This window comes from Aethalodelphis obliquidens, unplaced genomic scaffold, assembly GCF_003676395.1.
Source record: "Aethalodelphis obliquidens isolate GAN/ISIS:26980383/991018 unplaced genomic scaffold, ASM367639v1 scaffold90, whole genome shotgun sequence".
NCBI classification, from domain to species: domain Eukaryota; kingdom Metazoa; phylum Chordata; class Mammalia; order Artiodactyla; family Delphinidae; genus Aethalodelphis; species Aethalodelphis obliquidens.
Genome location: NW_020838034.1, coordinates 5,762,651 through 5,781,225, shown reverse-complemented (window position 1 = coordinate 5,781,225; position 18,575 = coordinate 5,762,651). Strand labels below are relative to the sequence as shown.

The 18,575-nt window shown below is 43.7% G+C and overlaps 1 protein-coding gene across 3 annotated transcripts; it reads right to left on the bottom strand.

Moving 5' to 3' along the window:
- Nucleotides 1-2,535: 2,535 nt before the first annotated feature.
- Nucleotides 2,536-17,938, bottom strand: SLAMF7 (SLAM family member 7). 3 transcript variants are annotated; one of them, XM_027095300.1, is made up of 7 exons: nucleotides 17,853-17,938; nucleotides 9,191-9,523; nucleotides 7,628-7,900; nucleotides 7,294-7,410; nucleotides 6,263-6,366; nucleotides 4,428-4,490; nucleotides 2,536-3,600 (listed from the first exon to the last, which is right to left on the bottom strand). In XM_027095300.1, the coding sequence occupies exons 1-7, from the start codon at nucleotides 17,905-17,907 to the stop codon at nucleotides 3,526-3,528; spliced, it is 1,020 nt and encodes a 339-aa protein (XP_026951101.1). In that variant the 5' UTR covers nucleotides 17,908-17,938; the 3' UTR covers nucleotides 2,536-3,525. The 3 variants fall into 3 exon arrangements, with proteins under 3 accessions (XP_026951101.1, XP_026951102.1, XP_026951104.1); XM_027095301.1 differs by having other exon boundaries at nucleotides 2,536-3,597; XM_027095303.1 differs by lacking the exon at nucleotides 6,263-6,366 and having other exon boundaries at nucleotides 2,536-3,597.
- Between the last annotated feature and the right edge of the window lie 637 nt (nucleotides 17,939-18,575).

The following is an 18,575-nucleotide window of genomic DNA, read 5'->3' as shown; positions in this document are numbered from 1 at the left end:
AGAACCTAGCAAAGCCCATTTGGTCAAAGTCCTGTGTCCCATTATCTTTTGATGGCCCAGTACACATTTGTTTACCAAACATTAACTCTTTTTATCTTCCTGTGAGTTACCTTACTTCCCATTGAAACTTCAGACTCCTGCCTCCTTCTCCTTAGTCCAGAATACATACACATCTCAGCTTGTCTTGCTGTCTTTGAAATTCTTCATACTTACATGGATTCCTACTGTGCATGTAATAAATTTGATTTTCTCCTGTTAATCTGCCTTATGTCATTTTAATTGCTAGCCAAAAGAACTAAGAGGGGAAAGAAGGGAAACACTCCTTCACCCGTAATGGATTTTTCGCATTAATTTTGATTTTTCTAAATATTGCACAAAAATATTATTTACCTTGATGGCTGAGTGTTTTGGTGCTCCCTTAAATTTTGTGCCATGATGAATGCCACACTGGCTTCACCCTAGGCCATGAATATGTGGTACAGTGTCACAGCTGAGGTGGCATCAGTGTCGGCCACACATATACTCAGTTGGTAGCTTCCCCTTCTGGCTCCAATGTAGATCACCCTCTCCTCCAAGTGCTGCTATAGCTACACTCCACCCCACTCCACCCCACACCAATCTTTGTGAGAATTAGAAAAAAGAAAATCTTCCTCAAGACATGTTTATTTTATTAAAAAGGTAATTGTAGTAATAAATACAGACATTTACAATATTTATATGTGAATCACACTCTATTTGATGTGGTGTCTCAGAAAGGACACATCTGTGAAGGGGAGCAGAATTTGTCACCTCAAAAATATGTCTCTTTGGCATAAGGATTATTTCATGCTGATTACTTTTAAGAAACAACAGACATAGGAAGAGCTCTGAAAATGAGTAGAAGTTACCCTTTTGTAAGAGACATTTACATTTACAAGAGAAATCTCCATTTGCGAGGGCGTCTCCTTCTCTGTACCAGGAGGAGGGGGGTGACTAAATCTCTAAAAACTCATCAATGGAGAGGGCAGTGATTTAAAACTGTGTAACAATCATGTGGTACTGTGCTTTGCCTGATAACCTCCCATAACTGTCCCCACCTCCATCTTCTTTTGTCTGGAGATGGTGATGGAAGAGGCCATTTCAGGGAGGTTTATTCAGTTTTCCTGGGTATCTCACATGTATATAGGAGGAATACTTGTTATTAAACGTGTTTGTTTTTCTTCTGTTAATCTTTTTATTGTGGGGTCTCAGTCAAGAACCCAGAAGGGCAGAGGAAAATTATTTTTTCTCATCTACATCTGCACGGCTCCACGTGGAGGCCAGCTGGGCCCTCCTCCAGGTTCCTCAGAGCTGGGGGACTGCCTCCTACTCACAACCTTTGTTTCCCCTCAAATCAGCCTCAGACTGTTCTGTTGGTCCCCTCCCTTTTAGTTTTTTTCTTGACAGCTTATTATCTCTTACATTGGCCATTTTATATCTGAAAGTTTTTTTTTTTTTGCGGTACGCGGGCCTCTCACTGCTGTGGCCTCTCCCATTGCGGAGCACAGGCTCTGGACGCGCAGGCTCAGCGGCCATGGCTCACGGGCCTAGCCACTCCGAGGCATGTGGGATCTTCCCGGACCGGGGCACGAACCCATGTCCCCTGCATTGGCAGGCGGACTCTCAACCACTGCGCCACCAGGGAAGCCCTATCGGAAGTTTTTTTTTCTCTAGATATTTCCTCTCTCTCTCTCTTTCTCTCTCTCTCTCTTTCTCTCTCATGGTTTAAAACAACAATTTTTAAATTTCTTACTATTCTCTGGATTTCCTAGCTGGTTCTTCTGCTTCACGTGGTGTTGATTGAGGTGTCAAGAATGATGGAATATCCAGAATGGCTTCACTCTCGTGGCTGGCAGCTGGTGCTGGCTGTCGGCTGGAAGCTCAGCTTGGCTGTCAGCCAGTGGACTTGCTCTTCTCCCACGTGGGCCTTTCTACACAGAGCAGATATTTTCTCCTTTCACAAACTTTAACACACATTTCTTCACTTTATTTCTAATAGTTCATATATTTGGACCCACAAAATGGTAGCTGCCCCAGTGGTCCAGCCCACATCACGAATCTAAGCCTAAGTCAGCCTGCACTTATGGGAAACACCTGTCCAGGAACCTAACATCCACTCATCACAATCCTCCAACTCAGCTTTCCCTAGCTCACCTTACCCTAGAAACTAGAACTTAGAGGGAAATTCCCACCTCTTAGCCGATCACGCCCTGTTTCTAAGTTGCCTCTTCTAAAACTCTATAAAACTCACTCTTGTCCAAAATCCCTCAGGAAGAGTGCTGCACTGCTTGTGAGGCACTGTACTCCCCCAATGCAGAAGTTGTTTTCCCTTGAATAAAGGAAATACTTCACAACCCTAGACCTGAGACCTCAGATCCCTTTCCAACATTTCCATTCAAGATGCGTGTCCAGGAAGACATCCAAAGCAACACTCTCCCTCCACATATTTCTCATTTCATTAAAAAGGTGAGCTCTATGGGGGCAGGGATCATGTCTGTCTTATTTGCTAGACTGACCTAACAGAGGTTCCTAATAAATATTCATTGATTGAATTAAACAACTTTAAATGTTTGCAAGTCTCCTATAAATAGATTGAAAGTATGTCTTCAGGGCAGTTCTTCCACTGAGATGGGCTCCTACATAGGCCTAAGGCCTGGGTTTCTCCCTTGTAGCACAAAAGTGTAAATGAAGCTGGGGCAGTGGTCAATCACACTTCTGAGTTTTCACTTGGCTTCTACCTGGTCTTCTACCTGGCTTCTCTGTCCTTGTGTTCTTTGACTCCCAAGTCCTGTGAATCCACACCTGACCCCCTGGGTGTTGGGAATCCGTGGTCAGGCCTGATGCCACTGCCCACGGAAATAATTCATGAAGGGTCGGTTTCAGGAGAACAGAGAGCACATCTGATGAAAATCACAGTTAGCTCAGCGCAGTGCCAGGCACGTCGTTGATGAGTCAGTAAATAAATCCATTTCTGACTGCTGTCTTCTGCTTCTGCGGGGAACATCAGCTGGCTGATCCGAAGTTCTTGCCCTCTTGGCAACCTAACCCTTGGTATATTCCTCATCTCCAAACCCTGGAAGGGGAGCTGTCATTCAAATGTGTGAAACCGCATTTACATTTCAACAGAGATGCTTCTAAGCCCTTGCTTTGAGTTGGCTGATAAATTCCCAATCACATTTCCAGGAGGGATTCTGGATTCGAAGAGATTTCTCAGCAGTGGGTAGGATGAAGAGCTCTCTCTCTCTCTCTTTTTTTTTTTTGGCCTCACCACACTGCTTGTGGGATTTTAGTTCCCCAACCAGGGATTGAACCCCGGACCTCAGCAGTGACAGCACAGAGTCTTAACCACTGGACCACCAGGAAATTCCCAGATTGGGAACTCTTAAGTCTGTAGGAGCCTAAGGGATACTTTATTCTGGAAGGAAGTCAGTGTCCTTCATTCTTCCTTGATGTTTTTGATTAAGTCAGTGAAATCTTTTGACCATTTTCTTTGGAGCACATGGCTGCTTAGTTGACATTCTCATGGGTAAATTTCCTTGGTGTGTCTGGCAACGTGGGCAGTGAGTGGGATTTCTCCACCTGCTGGGCAGACATAAGGATGCAGAACACTGAAGAGGAGCAGAACTATGGATCCCCTCAGGAGACCCCACCATCCCAGAAACTCTTCATTGCCAAGGGTACCCAACCTAAACCTCTCGCTATGCTTTCTCCCACTGTTTAGTCATTTTGACCTTAGAAAAACTACTCCTCAAGCCTAACCCACATTTATCTTGTTGAATGCTTAATGAACTCAACTTTCCTTCTAATGATCTATCCAAACCAACCTTTCCTATTACTAGGCAAAGTGCATTACCCATCCTCATTTTTCTGATGTGGTTGGGAGAGGAGACAGGAAGGCATTCCTGGCTTCTGCCAAGTGTGATCTGTGAAGGAATAAGCTTTAAAAGCTTACTACGTTAGTAGCTTGACTGGGGAGAAGTTGCAAATCGCATGTAACATAGCTAGACCATGGAAAAGAAGAGGAACACTCTCCTGCCTCCAGTTTACTAGTGGCTCAGAAACAAGCCGGAGTTGTCTCCCCAGCCATCCCTTTCTCCCAGGCACAGCCTAAGCCATGGAACTTTCCCCAGGCCCTCAGTCAGGATCCTGCTGATTTTCCCTATTGATCCTGCCTGGAACCTCTCTCCTACTCTATTTGTTCCACATTGCCCCCATTTTCACTCCTAAAACACAGTTCTCTTCTATTCCCCACATACTTGTGTAACCTTAAGCAAAGGGAATGGGTATCCTGGTGTGCCTTTTAGTACCAGGGAAAATGAGATCTCTGGGGTCCAAGAAATTCTAGCTAAACTTGAAACAGGAAGAAGGATGGGACAGCTAAGATAAAACTCAGCTCTAAAGCTTCTTACCTTTGGGGGTATTTGCACAGTGGAATAAAGTGTATTTACTGCATTTTCCTCTGGTACAGTGCTCTGTTAAAAAACAAAAAACAAACAAAAGAAATCATTGCCAACCCCCTGGGTCACATAGACAAGGCCAAAGAGACATCCAGAATCCAGAGAAGGGAAAACAGAGGTGGGAGGAGACGGTGAGAGAGAAGAGAGGGTTCTGGAGCCTGAATGGGGGAGTGGGAAGTGCTCTTGTCAGTGACTGCTATTGTAATTATTAATGACTTTTTTCAAGAAGCAATTGCGGGCTTCCCTCGTAGCACAGTGGTTAAGAATCCACCTGCCAATGCAGGGGACGCGGGTTCGAGCACTGGTCTGGAAAGATCCCACATGCCACGGAGCAACTAAGCCCGTGCACCACAACTACTGAGCCTGTGCTCTAGATCCTGCAAGCTGCAACTACTGAAGCCCATGTGCCTAGAACCCGTGCTCCGCAACAAGTGACGCCACTGCAATGAGAAGACTGAACCGCAACGAAGAGTAGCCCCTGCTCAACACCACTAGAGAAAGCCCGTGCACAGCAACAAGGACCCAATGCAGCCAAAAATAAATAAAATTTTAAAAAGAAGAAATTGCATTATTTTAAAACTGTATCTTGTTTAAACTGTATGAGCTATGAGCCTCCTAAGGTTATTAAAGGATAATTTGAAATCATATTGTCAATGTTGGAAATAAACTTTTTCATCAGTCAAAAGAACTTATGGGGCAAATCAGAAATGATGACTAAAGGGACAAAACAAAACAAAACAATGACAGCAATAACAAAAGCTCCTTCCAGGCTGGAGAAAAATATCCTGGGTCAGTGAAGTTTATTCCTGAACATCTAGGACAGTCTTGTGGTCTCCAGGGAATGTGTCTTGAGCAGGGGAAGAGGGAGGATGGTGATAAAGTGATCGAATTTGACAGAAGCCGGGCTGAGTGAAGCACAAAGAGGTCACCCCTGTGAGGAAGGAAGGAGCTCTCAGGACACCAACAACTTCGAAGAGGAAACATAATACCTCCTCTTGGAAAAGTTGTGGATAAGTGTAAGGAGATGCATCCTGATCAGGAGACACTGAAGGCTGGAGTAAAACTAAGAGTTTTGAAGCTCCAAAGTGCTTTTATTTCTTCATTAAGTGGGCCAATGTGGAAAGGGCACTATGAAACCTAAGGAGCAAACTAGCCTCAGCTGCAATGATTTTTGCCAGGGGACCTTTTGAAGCTGTCTACCTAGTTCTTGTCTACAAATTGTCTCTTGTTATTTGCATTTCTTTAAACCTTAGTCTTAGGATTTTCTTTTCAAAGAGTGTTCTTTGAATTAACCTTGTGTTTGTTCACTGCAGCTTGGCGACCCACACTTGGGAAGCCTTGAGTGAGGGCCCAGAGCCACCATGGACCCTCTGAGCCCCCTCCTGATGCTTCCTTGAGTTGCCTCAGAGGAAATGGCATCTCTAAAGCCAGTTTTCTGATACCATAACTCAAACATCATATCAAAGTCACATTTCTCTACCCACCATCCTATGCAAAAGGAATTGGGTCTGTTGAGTGGCCATTTTGAACAGTGGAGGGGAAGGAGTGATTCCGTAGATCACAGTGTGAGCGTTACTGGCTAGGTCAGAGCCAGATGCTCCAGGGGCCACCAGTTCCTGCACAAGAGAGAATCCATGAAGACTTGGGGGAGGCACAGGTACATTGGGTTTAAAGGGTTATACATTTTCATTTCCCATGTTGCCCAAATCCATGGAAAAATCTCAAGTAAAGCAAGGAGGGCCTCAGAGAGGAGAATCAGTCCCCAGGAAAGACGGGAAAGAACTCACATTTAAGTAAGAGATTGTGTCATACTCCGAGGCCTCTCCAAAAGTGGGGGAGTAGTTAAGAGTTTCTGGATGAAGGTTCAGTCCCTTCTTCTCTTCAATGGACTCTGAAACCAAGTTGGGAGAGAATCAGAGCTGGCTCCTCTTTCCCCTGGCCACCCACATTGGCCCACCATCTGGATGACCCACTTAGGGTGACCAACCATCCTGATTTCCCTGTAACTGAAGGGTCTTCCAGGACATGAGACTTTCAGTGCTAAACCCAGGAACCCCAAGATGAACTGGTCACCCTCATCACTTCACTTCCCAATTTCTGGACAAAGGCAGCCAAAAGAGGAAGCAGAGGAGATCAGAAATGTTTTTACAGTGTTTACAGGAGGGAGAGAATATCTCAAAGTTTTCAGTTCGTACCCAACCAACGCTTAGGTCCCTCCCCAATACCCTGAGTGGACAGTATCAGTGGGAACCCGAGAAGACAAATCAGCAGGGTTTAGGGACACAGAGCATGGGGTACAGCCTGGAGAAAGACAGAGAAAGGCTTCTCCAGGAGTAATGTATCTAGACTGAGGTGGGGAGTAGAGAGAAGTCTCTGGAGTTGATCCAATGGAGAGAACTGGGATGGATTGGGGGCTCTGACAGGGATGGGCTGAACGGACGGTGCTGGTTTGTGGACCTCAGGGTTGAAGGCCATGGCCTCCCAGTCAGGGGAGCAGAGTCAACAGTGTGTGACCTGTGTCAGCAGGAGGGATACACTAGTAAGTCCCTCTGAGGGGAAGGAGAAGGGCAGGCACTGGAGAAGGAATTAGGAGAACCTTTGTCTTAGGAGAGAAGTTAAGGGCTCAGGTATTCTCTCCACTCCAGAATTAAGGAGTACAGATGGCTGGTGCTGTCCTTTAGGACAGAGATGATGGCTTCTTCATTTCTGCATCCTTAGTGCCTAACACCAAGCTTGGCACACAGTCCAACATACTGTTGAATGAGTGAAGGAGAAAATGCATGATTGAGGGTGAAGACAAAAATAGTTCACGCTCTACCTTTTCTTCTTTCTCTTCGTATGATCAAAATAATTAGCACCAGTGCAATGAAACAGAGCAGGGTGAGTGACAACAGGAGTTTGAGGATCACAGTGGTAGCCAGGCCACCAGCAGCACCTTTAAAGAGAGAATGGGTGTAGGCACAGGGCAGGGAGAAGAGTCAGCTAGGGAAAATGACCCAACTTTTGGAGCAATTGCAACCTTCCTCCCAGTCTGATGACTTCCCCAGGGCTTCCAGTTTTCACAAAGGGCTTGTTCCCAAGGGGGGCCAGGAGCTGAAGAAGATATAGGTCCTAAGACCAGGGGCTCCTGGAGAAAGAGGAGAGACAGTCACCTTCACAGAGCTTCCAGGCAAAGATGGGGTTTGAGGAGTTGCTGCTGATGGGGTTTCTGGCCATGCAGATGAAGGTCATATCACTTTTCTCCTGCCTCCAGGATATGGGGAGGGTGGAGCCACTATGGGACTCATTGGTCACCTGTCCCAGGGACTTCCAGCTGTAAGTTACATCCTCTCCTCCCTGTTCCATGGAACATGTCAGATTGGTTATACATGTGCCATTCTTATTGTTCTGCAGACCTATGATGACTTTGGGCTTTGACAGGTGCTCTGTAAAAGAGAAATAGACAACCAAGTGTGGAAATTATGCCCATAGCCCTCATTTTTTCTGCATTATTCTTGTAAACCTTGGACCTGAATCTCCCTGGTGTGCTACAGAGTGGAGAGGAAGCAGCAATTCAGAGCAGAATTCTCATTCTTATCTGGGGAAGAGAACAATCTAGGTCAGATTGCCCACAGCCATAAAACAACAACAGTAGTAATAGAAATAATTACAATGCAACAAGAATGAGCTGCCATTTACTAAGCACAGGCATATGGTAAGCACTGTGTTAAAAGCATTTTAGATGTTCATTAGTTTTATCTTTTTTGGAGGCTCCCTATTCCCCTGTCCTCAGGCTTCCTTGAAGAGACTCACTTTACTCTCTAGGAGAGAACAAAGGTATTGGAGCAACACTTCTGGTTCCCCTCTCTACCTTGTGCTCACTCTTTCAGAGGATGAGCAATTGTTTCATTGCTGAGATGGTGAGTCTGACATCCCTCATCTACATTTCTCTATTTACATGTTTGGGCTGTTATGATTGCTGTTTAAATGTGGTTTACCCTCCCCCCTCCCCCCACCCCTGCTAGTTTGCCTGCAGAATGCAGGTCTTCCATTCTTCTCAACTATATCTATATGGAGGACACACCTGGATCAAGGTGCATGGTCTACCTCCTACATGCAAACCTGCAGGCCCATCTCCTGGTGTCCCTGATATTGCAGCTCAGTGAGAAAGGCAGCTATTCTTTTAGCTGGTTGAGTAATTGTTTCATAAGTTCATTTTCCCTGAATAGGCACCAAAGTCTAGACTTGGGGGAAAGTATTTTTATTATCCAGCTTTACCAGAAAAAATAAAACTGATATTTTTATCTTCCTTTCTGATTCTTGTGTCTATTTCTCATTTGGTTAGAATCTTCACCGGAAGAGGTGTGATTGATAGTTATACCTGATAATCTTTCTAAGATAGGTATCACTTTACTCCCCATTACAGATATGGAAACTAAGTTTCAAAGAGATCAAGTAACTTGTCGAAGGCCATGTAACTAGTAAGTAGAGAAGCCAACATTTGACCTGCGTGATTGTCACTTCTCATAAAGCCTATCTGCTGCACCACAATCCTTCTTACTGAATATCTAAGAGGGGACTTCAAGGGTTGGCTATATCTACTTCATCCATGCATGAGTTCCCTCTTCCACTTTATTGCCAAGGGTTTATCCAGCCTTTGTCTGAACAGCTCCAATATCAGGGAGTTCACCATTTTAAGAAGGCAGTCATCCACCTTTGGAACTGGTTCTGCTCACCATAGACACGCAGCTCATACTCCTGGGTTAGGGGATCCTGGAGGGTTGAGCTGTGTATCTCCACACGGTAGACACCTGAGTCATTCTTCTTCAGTTTGCTGAGCTTCAGGGAGTAGCCTTCATGTGGGAAATTCACCCTTTCCTTGTTACGATGTTGGGTCACTATGATAAGGGCTTTTTTGTCTGCCAACGTTGGCTGTATGGTGACAAGAGTGGTTGTGTTGAAGACCCAGATAATGCTGTCAATTGGATCTGCTGAGAGATTCAGTGGGAAATTCACAGACCCACCAAGGGCACCAACTAGCTTTTTCAGTACTCCACAGGCTGCTGGCCCTGTAAAAACAGAGAACCATAAAATAAACCTGAGTTCCTGACCTTGCCACCAATTACTCACTCCCTTTGGGTCCTGGAAAGGTCCCAAGAAACCCTCTCAGTCTAACCCAACCAGTCCTGGGAAACCCTTTGGAACCTCACTCACACAAAGGCACTGAGGTCAGAACTCTCTGTCTGAAAGGGGTGACTACAGGCAAACCCACCCCATTCCCAGAGATTTCTGGCTGAAAAGACCAAGCTCTGAGGTAGACCATGAGGTTGGCTGCATCCTTGACAAGTTCCTGTGGGGTGACAAGTGGGGAGGTTACTGTCCAAGCTCCATTTAGGACTCTCAGATTGCTCCTGGGAGAGCTGATTTTGTTGCAGATGAAGAAGGTAACAGTCTATCTGACCTGGGGCAGAGGTTCTTAAGCACAAACCAGGGCATCGAGAGGCAAGCTGTAAGTCTTTAAAGATAGTGATAGCTTAGAAGTTTGAGGATGATTTATCTTTTTATTTTATGGTGGATGGGAGTGAATTAAAGCTCATCCCCAAATGAGGTTCTCATTCACTTGAATTCCAATATCCTTCCTTGAGTGGAAAGGAAAAGGGTGAGTGACTGGGAGCTCTGGAATATGCCCAGGCTACCTTGTGATGTTTAACCTGAACTATCAGGAATTGTAGTAGGGCTTTACTGCTCCCTGCCTCCCAAATTTCTGTTTCAGTGCAATCTTAATTCACCTCAGAGAGTGTGACTTGCAAACAACCATCACTGATTTTGTGGCTCCAGGTGAAAAACAGTTAGGAATGGCTGCTGAAAAAGCTTCCAGAAGTGGTCAACTGAGCAGCAACCTAATAAATAGCCCATGGGCCAAACCTGGCCTGCCCCCTGTTTTTGAAAATAAAGTTTTATTGGAACACAGCCATGTTCTTTCCTTTGCACATTGTCTGTGGTTGCTTTTCCACTACAGAGGCTGAGTTGGATAGTTGTGACAGAGCTCATACTGCCTGCAAAGCTTAAAATTTTACTATTTGGCCCTTTACAGCAAAAGTTTGTTAACTGGATTTGATTAAAAAAACAAAAACAAACCTAAGATTCAAAAAAAGTAAGTAAGTTTTCCAAGGGCACAAAGCTAGCAGGTGATAATTTGAGGATTTAACCCAATGTCACTCCAGCCCTGGAGTCTGGACTCTTTCCACTATGGCTCAGTTTGAAGGTCCCTTGGCATTTTTACCAGCTCCAGCCCTTTCCATTAGTCCCCTTCTTCAGTTCCCTCAAGGGCTCAGGTGTCAATTCTGAAGCCCTGGGGTCTCATGGAATCCCGATTTACCATTCAAGTCCTTTGGTGACCTTCCTTCAAGTACAAGCTGCTCTACCAGTGCCCCCAGAGTAAGGGAATCTGGTGCTACCAAATGTTGACCTAGCCCCTTGATAACAGGTCTTGGATCTTGACCAAATTTTTTGCTAAATTTATCTCTAAAAGTACTTGTTTCTCTTCCTGAGTAAATGCCTTTTAGGAGCTGATTCCTGTTTTCAAACAGTTTTCCCCTATAATTTATATATATGCATACATACTTTGGATCACTCAAGCCTTTATCAAATCATCCTGTTAAGTAAGCTATTTTCCAAAAAGCTACCCTCCCTGCTACTCTAATACTAAGGGAGGATGGTTTTTCGTTACTTTCTCTTTGATCATCTCATGGGGTGTCAAAATATTTCCACTAAATGTTATAGACAAAACCAGTTTTATTTGAATTTTTGATTTATCAATTAATGTATTCATTCTCTTACTTCAACCATGAGATGGAAGGGGTGAATATTTTGCAGTCAAATAAAGATTGGATATCACTTGCACCCAAGTAGGTTCAATTATTGGATTAGGGCACCTTTGAGTATTTTAATTTTCATGTGAGGTTTGGGGGACATGTATATGTCAAGGAGGTGACAAAATTGTAAGGATGTGGTTTTAGTGTTTTAGCATGTGTGCATGCACTTAAGCCATGAATAATTAATTGTTCTTTTTACATCTTTATATACATGGTGCTATCTTCCTAGGGTACATTTTAAGAAATGTTAATTGTGTGGAGATATAAGAAAATATCCCCAAATTCATTGTTCCTTGTTAGAATGAAATTGGAGGACAATACAGTGCAAATTGCCAACATGAACCTAGGTGGAAGATATTGGTCTATCTTTATTGTATCTTCAGGGTGAGGAGAAGAGTCGTAAAAGAAGAAAGTAGTTCCATGCCATTCCCTAAACGTGAGCTCAGACGTTAGGGGCCTGGGTTGGTTAAGTCCTAGCCAGTTTTGTTTCCTCTTCCCAGTTGACTGTGAAAGAGGGTCCAGAAACAAGACACTTCTCTTCTCAGCTTCTAAGACTGAACTGAAGCTCCCCTTTCTCTGATGGCTTCTCCACCTGTGATGTGTGACCCTATAGGGTTTTACCATGTCTAGGTAAGTCATGCTCTGCTCATTCAGTCATTCCTTCCTTTAACTAAAATTTGTTTAGTTCCATACTTGTGCCTGGCACTGTTTAGGAGCTGAGGGTATAACTGGGGAGCAAGATAGTCATGATCCTTGCACTCATGGAATTGGGAGAGAGTCATTAAATGAGTAACAACATGTGCTGTGAAAGGGGAAATGACAGTACTTAGGGAACACATGATGGGGGTGGGGGATGTAACATGACCTGTGTGATCAGAAGGCCCTAGAGAATGAGTAGCTACTAACACCTATCTACAAGGCCAGGGAGGATTGGGCCCCATGAGACTCATCTACCCTCCCACCTGGATCAATGTGGTGACTGTTGTAACTTGCCTCCTCTGCATTCATTTCAGTCCTTCCTCATTTTGTAGCAGCCATATGGTTTGGGTAACTCAACTCAAGTGGTAGCTTTCCTCTGCACAGTAATTAGTTCAGGGGTATCACATGTCCCAGGTTGATTGTATCTGATTGTATCTGAGATACAATCTGAGATTGTATCAGGGCTTTTGTTCCTAGGCCAGCAATAGTTGATGCTGTGGGAAGATATGAAGCCTTGGACTGCCACCCACTTACTACCACCAGACAAGCAGCCAGGGCTCCTTCCTCAGCTTATCCCCAGTTTACCTCCTAACTCACGCTTTTATTGGTGCTTTATCCTTTTCTCTGTCTATCTAAGTCTTATTTATGACCCATAAATCCTAGTTCAAAGCCCTTCCCTGAGGAAGTCTTCAACTCTTTCTCACACCTACCCCCTGAAATTCCACCATGAATGTCACTTCATTTTCCACTTGAAATTCCCCATGAGGAGCTATTCCCATGGGTGGTGACTGGACATACCATTTTGCTGTGAGTTAGCGGATCACTGATCTACAGGCTTTAGGTTCCAGATCACCTGGTGATGGGGTCTGGAGTCTCATCCAGGGACATGTGGAGATGGTCTCTTCTCCCAGACAACATGCAACAGTGTAAAAAAGTTAGAGGTCTGGCCTAAATGGGGGTCAGGAGACCTGGGTTCCATTCTGGTTCCACTGTAATAATAACTCAAGCAATGAATACTTGGTTTAATGGGTATTCCCGTTCTTGATCCTCAAGTCAACTCTATGTGATAAAGGTTAAGCTGCACTTTATAGATGAAGACATTGGGGGTCCAAGATGCTGAGTGACTTTCCCAAGGCCCCAAACTGGAAAGTGGCAGAAGTGACATGAGAAGCTAGTTTGTTCCCCCATCTCCTCTAGAGGCCTGCATTCTTTCCACTGCTACCTCCCACTACCATTTTGAATTTCAGCTTATCCCCAGTTTACATCCTAAACGTAAATTTGAATTTCAGTGTTCTTACCTCTCATAGTAGAAAAAGAATAATCTTTATTCACCAAGATTTAGGGAAGGATGAAGGGTGAATACAGATGTGAAAACACTTCGAGAAGTACAGAGCAGTCTGAGACATGGTGGGAGGCAAGAGGAGACGACAGGCAGGAGTGTTATGAGACAGGCTTTGAGAAACCTTCCCACTTTTTGGTCTCATTTCTGCAAGAATGGCTAAAAGTGAGATTTCCCAAAACTTCTTTGGATGGCTTCTCAGTAAGGTAAGCTTCTTAGAAGGTGGTCTGGACACTAACGCCTATACATCAGTCACTGGCTAATTCACAGCAAAAGAGTAAGTCCAATCACCACGCAGGGAGATAATTCCTACAGCAAGCATCCCCACCAACCTACTTTTGGAGGTTGAGGAAGTTGGGACAGGAGACCCTCTGCTTTCTGCCCTGGCCAAGTCTCAGGTATTTTTGGCACCAGAAGATTCAGCCCTAAGATGCTCTTCATAACAAGAACGGACAACAGCTCCTCCCTTTTGCCACCTGCCTTTCCTTTTTGCTGTCACCTCCTCCACTTAACCTGTTCCCCCAAGGCTCATGTGTTGAGTGGAGGGAAGGAGCCAAATTAGGAGGAAGGGGCGCCATCAGTACAGCCAGAATCAAGGAATGGTGACCTAGGAGGAAGACCTCGGCATAGCGGAGTGTGTAAAGCCCACCTCCTGCTTGCCAGCCCTGTCCCCGAGCACCCCTTCCAGTACTGGGTGCCTCTATCAGAATGCACCACAGTGTCATGCCACCCTCACCATGGAAACCAAGGATCAGAGCATCTCAAAGCTAGGAGGAATTTTAGGGACTACTTAGTCCAAGCCCATTTTATAGATGAAGAGTCTGGTGCTCTGAAGGTTATAGTGATGTGTGCCAAGTGAGTGGAAGGCCAGGATTAGTAACAAGGGCTCCTAAGGCAGGGTTTCCCAAGCTGTGCCCCTGCTACCTTTGAGGTCTGTGGCAGTGCCTCAGTGTATTTCTTGGGAGCTTAGATGGAGGTCAAGGGGGTAGGGGATGGGGTGGAAGCTATGGAACTACCCCCCTCCATCAGGGAGGCTTCAATTCTATGCATCAGAGTTGTTTGTTTCTGTGTAAGTTTTCTTTTTATAAAAGGAAACGACTGCTTAAAAAAGAAAAAAACAACTTTGGAAACTACTGTTCTTTACCCAAATTCCCCTTAATTAATGTACTTGGAAAGGGCATTTACAATCAGTACCATGTAAGATGTACATGGAACAGAGGCTGACAAGCCTCCCAATTCACCAGCCACCTTTGCCAACACTCCAGTTCTAACCTGCAACATTCATATTCAAGTTCCCTACTGTTCTGCGCCTCACTCATCTCCGAAACGTTCCTCTTGTTTGTCTCTTCTGGTCTTTTTCAACACCTCCCCAATACCTCCTCACCTACTTTTTCTGATTTCCTTTTATAAACTGTCTCCTCAACCCTACTGTATCCTATAATCATCATAAAATTGTGTCCATTTTCCAGATGAGAATACTGAGGCTGCAAGAGTTATTCCTTGGTCCCTCTGAATTTGGCCAGGGTGAATTTTGTTTGGTGCATTCACATCCTGGAAATGGAGTTCCCTACTCTTCTTGGGCATTTCCACTGCCTACCTTGGCCTCATGTACCTGGAGAGGGAAGGAATCTCTGGGGAAGATTCATCTCAAATACACATTCATTGAGCACTTTTTCTGAGGGTACAATATTAGGCCATTAGTTTGGTGTGATGAAATGAGCACTAGGTTTGGAAACTCAGTTTCTGTTCTACCTCCTAATAGCTGTGTAATCGTGCCTAAGACACTTGACCTCTCAGAGCCTAAGTTTTGGGGATAATAATATCTATCTTGTAGATTTGTGAGGAGATTGTATGAAAAATGCCTTGGATGTAATAGGAGCTTAATAAATGGTGATTATTATTATATTGTTTTGCATTTGATATCTTATTTAAAACATGACAATAATTTGCAAGTTAAGTTTCATTTTCTCTTACATACTTGTAAAGACCGAGGTTCAGAGGCTAAGAAACTTATCCACAATAATATAGCTACTAAGTCAAGCCCAGGAGTTCTTCTCCAGGGCCAGCACTGCTTTCACCGTCCTGCCCACTGGAGGCTCTATGACAATCTCAGATTATTCTTTCAATCATGGAAGTTATAGCACGCAGGCTGCCACAGCCTCCTGGAGCAGGGTGCACACTTGCAACTTGCACCCTGCTGCCCCAGATCATGTTTCAGGTGGGCACCTGGGTTTTGAAAAGTCCTGCCATGTCCTTCCCCATTTCACCATCCCCAAGTTCCCCTTCTGATCACCATTTCCGTTCAAGGAGTGATTTTTAAAGTAAGGGTCAGTTCCAGTTCCAGGACCAGGTGCTTCCTAAAAATGCAAACTTTTAACGAACTCACAGAGGGTGAGAGTCTGTTGATGCTGAACAGTTCAAGACACCAGGTGGCGGGGAAGAGAGGATAGTGAGCCCTGACTTACTACGTGGGCTTGGGCAGTTCTCTTCTGGCAGGCCTGGGGCACACATAAATGAACCAGCCACACCAAATCCTCAGAGGGAGACCTCATGGTGGTTCTCCATGAGTTTGATGACCAGAGAGATATTCCTAACTTATGGGGTTCCTGGTCCTTCCTGAGAGCCCTGAAGATAGTAACATCTTGAAAGACTAGAATACCTGTGACAGGCATAGAAAAGTCCTCAGTCCTTCATGGCATTAAATATAAAGTTCCTACCTATGAGTTGGTTTTCTAAGTAGAGACTGATTGGGTTACTTGGGTTAAGAGAGAAAATTCAAATGTTCTCTGCCATCAGTATGATTGTTAAATGCATAATAATTTAAAATATTTTTCTAAATAATACATATTTATATTTACATAAATATAAAACATAGAAGTATATGTATAAATGTTATAAATGTATTTGAATTAAAATATTTTAAATATATATTTCTAAGTAAATAAATATACACCTGTACCATCTCATTTTGTTCTTAAAATTACCCTCAAAATGAAGGAAGGCTGAGGTCCGAGGAAGATGACATTCTTCATCTATTTCATGGCAGAATCCAGATAAGGACACAGGTTTTCCTGATACCCAACACCACTTCTTTCAGCCCTTTGTTCCCTGGGACAGTCAGAAGGGCAGTCAACTCCCAAAGTCATTCCTTCTCCTCTCCCTCCAGTCTCTTCCTACCCTCTGTGAGACCACAGGACGTAAAAGCTTTTGCACAGCAAAAGAAACCATAAACAAGATCAAAATACAACCCTCAGAATGGGAGAAAATCTTTGCAAATGAAGGAACTGACAAAGGATTAATCTCCAAAATTTACAAGCAGCTCATGCAGCTCAATAACAAAAAAACAAACAACCCAATCCAAAAATGGGCAGAAGACCTAAATAGACATTTCTCCAAAGCAGATATACAGATTGCCAACAAACACATGAAACAATGCTCAACATCATTAATCATTAGAGAAATGCAAATCAAAATTACAGTGAATTATCATCTCACACCAGTCAGAATGGCCATCATCAAAAAATCTAGAAACAATAAATGCTGGAGAGGGTGTGGAGAAAAGGGAATACTCTTGCACTGCTGGTGGGAATGTGAATTGGTTCAGCCACTATGGAGAACAGTATGGAGGTTCCTTAAAAAACTACAAATAGAACTACCATATGACCCAGCAATCCCATTACTGGGCATATACCCTGAGAAAACCAAAATTCAAAAAGAGTCATGTACCAAAATGTTCATTGCAGCTCTATTTACAATAGCCAGGACATGGAAGCAACCTAAGTGTCCATCATCAGATGAATGGATAAAGAAGATGTGGCACATATATACAATGGAATATTACTCAGCCATAAAAAGAAACAAAATAGAGTTATTTGTAGTGAGGTGGATGGACCTAGAGTCTGTCATACAGAGTGAAGTAAGTCAGAAAGAGAAAAACAAATACCATATGCTAACACATATATATGGAATCTAAGAAGAAAAAAAAGTGTCATGAAGAACCTAGGGGTAAGACAGGAATAAAGACACAGACCTACTAGAGAATGGACTTGAGGATATGGGGAGGGGGAAGGGTAAGCTGTGACAAAGTGAGAGAGTGGCATGGACATATATACACTACCAAATATAAAATAGATAGCTAGTGGGAAGCAGCCGCATAGCACAGGGAGATCATCTCAGTGCTTTGTGACCACCTAGAAGGGTGGGATAGGGAGGGTGAGAGCGAGGGAGACGCAAGAGGGAAGAGATATGGGAGCATATGTATATGTATAACTGATTCACTTTGTTAATAAAGTAGAAACTAACACACCATTGTAAAGCAATTATACTCCAATAAAGATTTTTTTTTTATTTAAAAAAAAGCAATATTAGATGAGGGAGCAGAGCCTCCTAAGTTGAGCCAGAGGCCCAGAGTGGAGCCAGAAGCCTGGAGCTACAAGCAGGATGGGGTAGGCAGTCCAGAAAACAGGAAGATCTTGCTGGACTCACCTGTGAGCTGGCAGAGGAGAAAGATGAAGGTGAAGCATGCTGTGGAAGAAAGCATATTGCTCTTTGGATGTCAGTCACTAAAATGAACCCACTTCCCTCTTATAGTCACCCGGTATAGTCACCCCGGCTGGGATTTTAAGTAGGTGGGGTCATGAGATTGAGAATGAGTCATCTCAATTTTCTCCATATGGCCAGCATTTTCTGTTACACATGTGACCTTTCAGAGATTCATAATAGAGAACCTGGAAGTAAATAGAAGGTTATACAGAGAAAAAAGGGTGGCACTGGGGATAATAATAATATCTTTTGAGCTTTGCTAAGTACCAGGAGTACCTGTATTCTTTTATTTATTCCTCATAACAACCCTGTGAGTGAAATACTACCATAATGCCTAGTTTACAGATGAGAAAATGAAGGCTTAGAGTATAGTACAGCAAAATTAAGAAGTTCTTTTAATCAAAAGTAACCATTATAATAGTAAAAAGGCAAGCCACGTAGTGGGAGAACATATTTGTAATACATTTATTCCACAAGAGGCTTATATCCATAATATATGGTTGTCCAATTGTTCCAGCACCATTTGTTGAAAAGACTGTCCTTTCTATATTGAATTGCTTTTTATTTTAAAATTAATTTTTATTGGAGTATAGTTGCTTTACAATGTTGTATTAGTTCCTACTGTACAGCAAAATGAATTAGCTATACATATACATATATTCCCTC

Excerpts from the sequence above, each read along its gene's own strand:
- SLAMF7 (XM_027095300.1), bottom strand. The coding sequence starts at position 17,907 with ATGCTTTCTTCCACAGCATGCTTCACCTTCATCTTTCTCCTCTGCCAG. Across the intron at positions 7,411-7,627 it reads TGCCTGGAAGCTCTGTGAAG|GTGCTGCTGGTGGCCTGGCT; the intron begins GTGACTGTCTCT and ends CTCTCTTTAAAG. Across the intron at positions 3,601-4,427 it reads CTGTGCAAATACCCCCAAAG|CAGGTGGAGAAATCCCACTC; the intron begins GTAAGAAGCTTT and ends ATGTCTGCCCAG.